This window comes from Corticium candelabrum, chromosome 18, assembly GCF_963422355.1.
Source record: "Corticium candelabrum chromosome 18, ooCorCand1.1, whole genome shotgun sequence".
In the NCBI taxonomy this organism is placed as follows: domain Eukaryota; kingdom Metazoa; phylum Porifera; class Homoscleromorpha; order Homosclerophorida; family Plakinidae; genus Corticium; species Corticium candelabrum.
Genome location: NC_085102.1, coordinates 2,080,760 through 2,090,578, shown reverse-complemented (window position 1 = coordinate 2,090,578; position 9,819 = coordinate 2,080,760). Strand labels below are relative to the sequence as shown.

Sequence of the window (9,819 nt, the reverse complement as noted above, 5' to 3'; positions counted from 1 at the left end):
CACTGCTATATTTATTAGCAAATTTGTTTGCAGTTTGTTTCTCAACTCTAATTAATGGACCAATGGATTACTAAATTGCATTCACTCCAACTTCGACCTTAGAAAGATCACGTTTATTCCCACTATGATGCTCTTACAAAGCCAAATAAGCTCATTTTGATCCTCATCACTTCACCCATTCTTTCTATTATGGTTTTGAGGGTATTTCTGGCCAACATAAAATTAGTTGAATGGTTTGACCTTATGCTGTGGCCAATGAGCAGCTTGACGACAAGTACACTGCTGCATACCTAGATATTGTTATTTGTATATTAGTCAAACATTTTGTAGTGCAAGCTAACTTACGTTTACTGTTGTCGAAGGTGTCACACGAGTGACGAAGTCATTAAATCCAAAACATCGGCATAAGACAGCATGGCATCTATTGCATGATAATCAGCCATTATACTACTGCTAACCCCTTTATTCTGTGTTAATTGAGTTCATAATCACCCATTTGTGTTATTTGCTGATCATGAGAGGTACCTGTACTCTAAATCTTGGTAATTTACAGGCGGCCATTCACTCGGTTTGCTTGTGTACACTCGATCATGACTATTTGGAGTTTGTTTCCTGCGCTTGTGCAGCCTCTCTTGTATGTCGATGAAAGTTGGTCTCTTATGGTGATCAGGATGCCTGTAATACAGAAAGTGCATGCTGCATCTCATCTATATCAATTAATTTGATACACATACCAACAGTCGATCATCAATTCATAAACTTCTCGTGGACACCCATTGGGTGGTGGTAGGCGGTGTCCTTTCGTTACCATATCAACCACCTGTAACAATCAATATTATATTAGTATGCATGCATGCTGATTCTGCAGCTTACTTCTTTATTGTTGGCTGCTGATGCAAATGGGTGTTGACCCAACGACCAGATTTCATAAAGTAGCACACCGTAGCTCCACACATCGCTAGCAGTGCTGTACTTACGATAATTCAGAGCCTAGAATTATGGTTATAAATTAGTGTTGACATGTAATGATTTGATGTATTGCTCTACCTCAACAGCTGTCCATCGAACTGGCAATAGTTTGCCATGTATAAGATAGTAAGTCTCATCGATAAGATCACGAGTAAGACCAAAGTCACCAATCTGAATATCACAACATGACATATCAAAAACCAATTCTAATATGGTTATCTACATGTTGCTGTTGCTATGTAAGTTTGCATTTCAAAGCTCAAGCAGTATAAGTGACACTTATCTAATGCTGGGTTAATTGCAATACCTACAAACAAATTTGTATCCTACAAACTTTGGGGGAAAACCACCTACAAAATTTTTGTGTGGGCCTACGAATAAATGGATCATTGAACATGTCCCGGCTGGCTCACAAGCATTATGGTGGCCGGTTTTGGTTTTCATTTCGTGTTTGGCATTACGTCCATTTTTCCTTTTGCATTTGTGTCATTTCACATTTTGGTTATTTTTTTGGTGCAGCATGCAGAGTGAAATGGTTGCACTTATGGTATACTTACAGCAACACCCTACTCGTCGACTATCTGCTTCAACAAATCAGTCTCTTCTTACTTGACATCCATTCACATGGATGAAATGGTTCTCTTGCTACCATTGTCAAATGAGTCCCTACCTGAAGTACTTTGTCTGTCGCTGGTACTGTAAATCTAGAAATTTTTGTACTCGTGAAATTTTAGTTACTTTCGTACAGATACCTGGTTGTACTAAAATAACATGAATACTAAAATTTATAGATAGATGCACTTGAATTTGGCTACAATACAGTACCGATGTCCTGTACTTTACTTCGTGGGCAGAAGTACTAAAATTTCTGGATTTATAGTATCTAAGCATACCATTTGTTCCAAGGTCCGCAAAATTCATAGCTGATGATTGTTAGCTCAATATATAATTAAATGACATCTGAACAGTAGACATCATGTATGAATACTGCATATATACAAGCAATCGCACGTGCTTTGTGTTGCATGTATTTAGTATATATAACGAGCATTAAAGACTGTTTCTAAGGCTGTTTTGAGAACAACACTAGATGATGTACATTGAAGGATTAGGAGCGTTGCTAGTAGAAAATACAAGCGGGTCCCAACAACACTGGAAAGTGGGTGTGTTGTTGTTAACTGTATTTGCCTACGAATTTTCGGTGGAAAATGTGTGGCAACCCTGCTAATGTATTATTATCATCATGCATTTTATTGACCTTCAGTGTGAATTTGCCGTCCACCAGGACATTTCGAGCAGCGAGATTCTTCAAATAGTGAAAGAATTACACAACGTTGTTGCAGCAAATTGAAAGACTAACTCGATGATTACATTGAAGGATTTGGAGCATTGCTAGTAGAAAATACAAGCGGGTCCCAACAACACTGGAAAGTGGGTGTGTTGTTGTTAACTGTATTTGTCTACGAATTTTCGGTGGAAAATGTGTGGCAACCCTGCTAATGTATTATTGTCATGCATTTTATTGACCTTCATTGTGAATTCGCCGTCCACCAGGACATTTCGAGCAGCGAGATCCTTCAAATAGTGAAAGAATTACACAACGTTGTTGCAGCAAATTGAAAGACTAACTCGATGGACGAATGACTTGGCTGAAAGATACATCATCCCTTCGGAAATTTCTTGCGAGGCACGCAGCAACATGAAAGCAGTGTCTGATCTAAATTAGAAATTAATTAGAGCTTGCGAATTGTTGTAGTCGTATCGAGCAAACCTGTTGATACATTTAAGTTTGTCGAGATAATCTTTCAAGTCGCCATTCTCCATAAATTCTACTGCTATAAACATCTGACAGAAAAATATGGCATACAATCATTCATTGCATTGAAAGTATGTTTTGGATTCTCACCGGTGATCTTTGTGTTTGTAATCCATAGAATGTGACAACATTTCTATGATGGAATTGACTCATTATGGCTGCTTCACGTAGAAACTTTACGTTGTTCTCAGCTGAATCGGTGTGGAGAGTTTTGATTGCAACCATTCTCTTTAATCCCCCAATCTAAGCAATGTTACAGCCCACGGTCCTTTATAAATAATATTTGGATTAATATTTGTGACAATTTACCATCCACTCTGCTTTTGTAACTTTTCCAAATGCCCTGACAATCAGTAATCATTTGATAAATTAAGTCAATAAAATAATCAATATTTACCAGTATGTTAAGAATGTAAGTTTACCCAGAGCCAACGACTTGACACATTGTTAAGCAATCGCAGTCAATTTGTCGGATCTTGCTTCCATTGAGCTGAACATACAACTCTTTTGCTGTTTTTCCCGGTTGCCGGTAACTCATTTTATCATCATAATCACCAGTCTCCTAATTAATCAAAATATCAATTTTAAAAATTTGGTTGAGTGATAAAGTAATACCACTTACATTGCCACTTGAATTTGATTCTGTTTGGAACAATTGGGCGGGTTCACAGTATCCTTCATCTTGAGTTTTAGTGCCTTTGTTTCTGTCAGATAGAGCTGTAATACAGATCTCGTGACTGCTGTTTGTTGACGTTTCAGAACCTAAAACAAATTAACTAGAAACGCATGTGTGCCTTTGAGTTACAACACTTTTCTTGCCATCATGGAGCTTGTGTACTATGTCGTCTTTTTTTACACTTTCTACCTCACTTTTCCAAGCAGTGGCTGCCTCGAGTTTCCCCACGATTGGCTGTGTCTCACAGTAGGTACTCTTGTTGTCGTTATTCATCAAAATCTTTAGTGAAACACACAGCATGATTAGACAGGGTCAGAGTACTTGTCATGTTAGGCAACAACACGTCACCTCACAAGTGAAATGTGACTCTCTATCGAAAACCACTCCAGCCTCATGGTATCCATCACTGCCTGCACTATTTCGTGCTTTTTGTTTGTGTATTATTGTGTCTGGCTGCATGTAGTCTTTTGCATGTATAGCAACAAGAGCTGGCATACAAAATTTGCTACGTAAACGTTCCAGAAATTATTATTGTTTGAATGGTGTATTTTACCTGCACTGTGTTGCCTGTCTCTGCCCTGTACGACTTTGGAACTAGATTCAGTTTCTACAGTGTCACATGTACTAGCATCTCTCCTGCTAATGCCCACCAATCTCCTGTCTGCGGACTCGTCTTGATTGTGATCCTGCATAGATGTGGCAAAAGCTGGAATTGTATTCTACAAGTATATTTACTACGAGAGCATTTGTGAAAGACAGCAAGATTATCTGTCTGACCTTGAATATTTCTCCTGGCTGACAATATGTGTCACCTGTATGTTCAGATTGGATTTGCAGATTTGGTGCTGAATCAGTGGTGAAATTGTCACTCTTAGAAACACCCTCTCCAAAAGCTGTAGAACTTGTCTCACGTTGGTTGTTGTTTAGTGTGTTAGCATCAGATGTTGAAAAACTAGCTAAACGGTCATAGCAACTGTCATTGACCTCTCTGAATGAAATTAATGTATTGTCTCCTTGTTCAGTTGAACCTGAACTTTCACTGGGTGTCCCTTCTAGTGCGTTTACAGAAATTGATCTTAATGCCATTATCTTGTTGGTAAATTTCAAATGTACAATTTACCTTCCAGAATGCTTGTTGCTTGTGTTGGCTTTGTTGATCTTCTTTTCTTTGATTTGTTTATTGCTATGATGATGATGATGATGAGCAAACATATGATACATCCAAACATTCCTCCAATGATTGCCACTTCATCCAAGATAATGTTGTTGTGGCTATTTCCGGGTAATGTACTGGTTAATGATTGTGTTGTTGTCTGGATAAATGTTGTAGTTGACAGGACTATGAGCTGTGTCACAGGTATGACATTTCCACCATCAACGATTGTCTGATTGGTTTGGCTGCTAACATTATCTGGTTCTGTTTGATGGGAAAGAGAGTGGGATAAAGTGGTGGGAGGCAAAGCTTCATTTGAAAGGATGTTGTCTTCTGTGTCAAAAATCTGAAATAGTATTCAATAAATCTGGAGATGCATTACTTACTTCGACAAATTGTTCGTTCTCCTGTCCATCCATCTGAGGTACAGGTTCTTGTGGTGGAACCTATTAGTCTGAATTCGTGTTTGCACGAAAATGTGACCACAGTGCTGATTGCCATTGTGGAATCATTACTGGTCATGTTACCATTTGCTGGGAATTCCAGGCGACTGCACTTGATTGCCATTGTGGAATCATTACTGGTCATGTTACCATTTGCTGGGAATTCCAGGGGACTGCCCTTGATAGCTATGTAAACAATGCAACAACATATACACGCAACATAGTGTTTGAAGTTAGATCCTTATCTAGTCAGTGTCTAGTGATTCATTTTCTATTACTTTTAAGTGGTGTGTGTGTGTGTGTGTGTGTGTGTGTGTGTGTGTGTGTGTGTGTGTGTGTGTGTGTGTGTGTTTGTGTGTGTGTGTGTGTGTGTGTGTTTGTGTGTGTGTGTGTGTGTGTGTGTGTGTGTTTGTGTGTGTGTGTGTGTGTGTGTGTGTGTGTGTGTGTGTGTGTGTGTGGTGTCCACTATAGCTATTAATTTGCACAGACGACCTCATTGTTGATTTGTTTGAAGTCTAGTGTTACCTCTCTTGCACACAACAGATTTCTCAGTCCTACAGTTTGCAATCGCCCAGTACCCATTCTTGTCCATGTAGACACAGCCACTATTCGTAGTCATTGTTGGCTTGTAACCATTCTTCCAGTTGTTGTAGACAAACGGAAATTTGTCTGACCATGTAAATGTGGTATCAGATGGCCGTTTGCTGAGACCTATCCAGGTCTCTCTGGTTCTGTTTTTGAAGTCATTGTCATGACTTCGGATGAGGCTTTGAATATAATTGTTTTCATCGCTATCGCTGACTGATACCAAATTGTAGTTAAATCTATTGCAGATGATTTGTCCATTATCCCAGGTGCTTCCTTTTTCAGTGAAATCGAAGATATAGCAGTTTCCGGCGTAGGTATTAGAACAATTATCTGCAACTAGACAGCACAGCTATTGTTTATTGTATGCACATGCAATCCCTCAAGTCCTGCACATGGATGAGTGAGCTTCGCACGTCAGTACTAACACTTTCCAACTACCAGTAAACAAAAATCTGGCATCTAAAACCGTCATTTTGGTAGTCGTGTCTCGTCTGCATGCTGCAAGTAGTGAAGGCTACCTGTGGCTGTTCCCCGCTGGATCTTCAATGCTAGAACTAGAAGTGCCGTCCACGTCCTTGGAAATGTCATTTGGGTTGCTCCGTTCTGCGAAGGGTGCGTGAGTCGTGGGAAACGAGAATGCCTGCCAGTACCGTCGTAGACGTGTGAATGACGAAGCTGGTTTGTCGCTATCCTTTTACGTTACGCATTTATAGCAGTAGTCTGCTAGGTTGCGGTGCGGATGTGTCTAATTCCGCGTAGCGCGTGTAAAATAAATAAATAAATGATGATAGTTTTGTCGTTTTGCACCTAATTATATTAGCAGAATGCAAATAGGACTGCACATCCTTCTTCTACGAAGTGAAGTGGTTTGGACGACGAGTTTACGAGAAATGGACCACTAAAAGCTTATAATATCTTTATTATTGTCTATTTATTTATACAGAAACAAGTAAATGTCAGATTAATTAATAATAAATTGTGAAGGAATCTCTCAGCCAAACAAAATAAATAAATAAATTAAACTCAACCAGAAAACAGACGCGAATTTTTTTGAGGTGGAGACAAGTTTGAACTTTGGCACGAGTGTGACCGGTAGTAGTAAAGTGCGCGTCACATAGTTCACTGTCACGGCTATTTGTTAATTAACAGAGCACTGCATCTATCACCGGTAGATTATTATCGAAACGCTGGTGCGAGATGCAGGAAAATGACTGGATGTATACTGTATTACATAGGAATTCCAATACATTCCTAATGCAACGACGTGCTACTGTACATGTGGTACAGAAGACGGTCCAATATTTCAATGATAAAGGATATCCTGAATTTACCTGTTTGAGAATGCATCAAAAGCATGGAAATTTCCATGTATACGAGAAGTGACTAACATTTGCCCTCTGCACTTTACGGAAAGGGCCGGAGTATTACACTCAGTGATCGCGTCCGGTACAAGAATGTATAAGTTTGGCCCGTTGTCTAGTGAATTTCCTGTGACCAATATGTTTGCAATTGACAAAGGCGTATTGTCTTCTCTACATACAGTTTATGTTGATCTTCAAGCCTTTGCAAGATACTGTCCGGATGTCGACATGCCTGTCGCCTAGCATGCAGAGCCGTTTATTTATACATGGCTCCGCAGGGTCTTAGTCTCTTGCATAGTCTTCTTAACGCGCGCGAGAAGAGCGGAGAGGGGGCGGTGTAGCCAGACCCTCTCCGCCATCATACTTCCGGCGAGAAATTCGAATTATGTGTGCTTGTGTAGATGTGTCACGCTCAGCAATGTGCAACGCCCTCAATGAGGTCCAATCGCGAAACGCTATTTGCGTACATGGCAAACACAGAGACAATAAATAGAAGAACCGCCATTAACTTAATTAATTAGAAATGTTCATGAAAGAGATTTCCACCAGAACAGTGTAATTCATGTTTGCGATTGCTAGGTCTTAAATTAATTGTCAACAGAACATACTTGTCTGCAACTGTTAACGCGAAATCAATAGCTTTCGTGGCGTGCGACATTTATACGGGTACCTAACATTACGTAATCATCATCGATATTTACATCCCGTATGTGATTATTCGCGATACTGTGACCGTAAGGGGTGGAGCCTTAGTAATTAGTGTACTGCCTTACAGTACGATAATACACAAGTAGATAATAGATAGACGTGTACAGACCTCGGCATGCCTGTTACATGGTGTCAGAAGTGGGATACAACAAACTATTTGCGGACTTTGCTGTCACGTGAAACGACAGTCACTTTGTACGAGCTTACAGGTCTAGAGACCGCTCTACATTCGTAATTCTTCGCGACAATCCTATCGTGATTTCAGAAGGCTCCTATAGCTGTGGAAGCGACGGTATAAACACAGCTTCAATAGAAGAAGAAAGGATATCATATGTTCGACATGGGTGCAGCGAGACTGTGGATGATGCTGGAGTTGCGTCAGTTGTTCTTTCGTACAGACTTTCTTTCCGTTGTGACCACGAACGACTCGATATTAATTCTCTGAATCTCTCGGCTATTCAACCCCTGATGACGGTCAATCGAAACTGAACGTACAAGCTGCAGATTGTTGCAATGAAGTTACTAGGCAACTTGAGACTCCTTCCCCTAACTAAGCCATACACGGTACACACTACATGAACTATGTACATATATTCTTCTACCACACTGCACGTGTCGACAGATATGGGATGTGACCTGACAGCATAATGATCATGAGACCATATATAGCTGTCGCAGAGAAATAGAAATTAATTAAATAAAGCTAGCCCGGGAAGAACAGGCTGCAGACTACCTGTAGAATGTCGAATGTCTCGGTTAGTCACAGTGGGAGAACATGGCCTTTAGTCATGATCGACTGTCGGCGTTTTAGATGTTACAGCTTTCTAGATAGAAGCCACCGACGACTAGCAACACTCATGTGCTTGGTGTAAACACAATCTTACTGTACTACACTTACACTAACTACATGCAATCAATAGTCTGTTTCCAGTTTTAGAAGAGGTCTCTAGATATTGATCAAATTGTTGCGGCCGTTTTCGAAGCAATCCTGCAAGTGGTGCGTCTAAACGAGTTTGTTGGCGCCTCTAGAGTTTTCACTCTAGGCTCTCTACCTAGAGACGGACCCATTGTGAATGTCAATGGCGCTGAAGTGTCACTTGCTTTATTAGTATACTAAGAGAGAAATCGTAGCGGAATTATAGACATGCATCATGCATGTCGGCTACAAACAAACGAGGATAGCCCCGGTAAGACGTATGGCTGCCCCTCCTCTGAGGAGTGTCTGCTGCCGGAAAAGCATATGGTGAGTGCGCAGTCGGTCATTTTTGCTGACGCGTCTGTGCAGTGAGGATCATGCAGCCTTATTATCTGGATTTATGCGAAGACGACACGAAGGCTCAACGAAACGGAGCAATGGCGTTCAAGTACACTCGCAACCACGCAGAGAGCGAGAGCAAATCCTCAACCGACGGGCGCATATGTCTGCAATCCTGCTGTCACAGAACGACCGGTCCAGGCGTTGTGCTGCTCCTTTCAGACCCGGGCGAGTGGGAGAACGAATTCTGCACGTTCCTCCTCCAGCAGAAACGTGAGAGGCGCACCACCGGCGACTCAATCTCTAGATATACCTCAACTGATGAAGAAGAGAACATCGACTGCGTCTACTCAAGCATCCACGATGCTGCCAGCTGCATTCCACGCTGGAACGTACACAGTAGGCATGAACTGTTCGAGAACAATCAACAATTCTTGCGACACGAACCGAGTACAAGAAGAAACACGAGAGGCGGACGTCTCTGCGGTTTGCTTGGGCTTTCCATGCGACCGCATCTGCATGCTCGTCAAGCCGTTCCCGACCCTGATCGGAAGGTGGAACTGATGCGACAGTTCTCGGTCGGATGGAGCTAAGCAGGCGCCATCTTGCGACGTGTTAACGTTTGATCTGAAACACTCCGCAATCGACTTACACAAAGACTGCAACTCTAGCTGTTACTACTTTTTCTAGGATAGAAGATACTTGTTGAGAATAAGATATAGTATTTATTATTCAATGTTCCATGGACCATGGATTGAATTTTTAGCTAAAGTTGCTTGAGTATCTGTCAGAAGTGTATACGATAGAACTGGAGAAGATACTCTGGAATGTGCCTCTCACCCTTTAGGTA

At 41.1% G+C, this 9,819-nt stretch overlaps 2 protein-coding genes across 4 annotated transcripts; one reads left to right on the top strand and one right to left on the bottom strand.

Moving 5' to 3' along the window:
• Window positions 1-405: 405 nt before the first annotated feature.
• On the bottom strand, window positions 406-6,326 carry LOC134194109 (uncharacterized). Of its 3 annotated transcripts, none has more exons than XM_062663013.1 (19): window positions 6,164-6,326; window positions 5,583-5,981; window positions 5,001-5,243; window positions 4,582-4,947; window positions 4,239-4,513; window positions 4,015-4,180; window positions 3,810-3,949; window positions 3,605-3,740; window positions 3,408-3,547; window positions 3,208-3,347; window positions 3,095-3,128; window positions 2,876-3,028; window positions 2,741-2,814; window positions 2,599-2,686; window positions 2,497-2,544; window positions 1,048-1,140; window positions 874-990; window positions 735-820; window positions 406-675 (listed from the first exon to the last, which is right to left on the bottom strand). In XM_062663013.1, exons 1-19 carry the CDS (start codon window positions 6,231-6,233, stop codon window positions 513-515), a joined length of 2,931 nt encoding a protein of 976 aa, XP_062518997.1. In that variant the 5' UTR covers window positions 6,234-6,326; the 3' UTR covers window positions 406-512. The 3 variants fall into 3 exon arrangements, with proteins under 3 accessions (XP_062518997.1, XP_062518999.1, XP_062518998.1); XM_062663015.1 differs by having other exon boundaries at window positions 4,015-4,147; XM_062663014.1 differs by having other exon boundaries at window positions 5,583-5,975.
• A 2,668-nt stretch (window positions 6,327-8,994) lies between these two features.
• On the top strand, window positions 8,995-9,789 carry LOC134194219 (uncharacterized). The gene has a single exon (XM_062663145.1). It carries the CDS (start codon window positions 9,008-9,010, stop codon window positions 9,560-9,562), a length of 555 nt encoding a protein of 184 aa, XP_062519129.1. The 5' UTR covers window positions 8,995-9,007; the 3' UTR covers window positions 9,563-9,789.
• The last annotated feature ends 30 nt before the right edge of the window (window positions 9,790-9,819 follow it).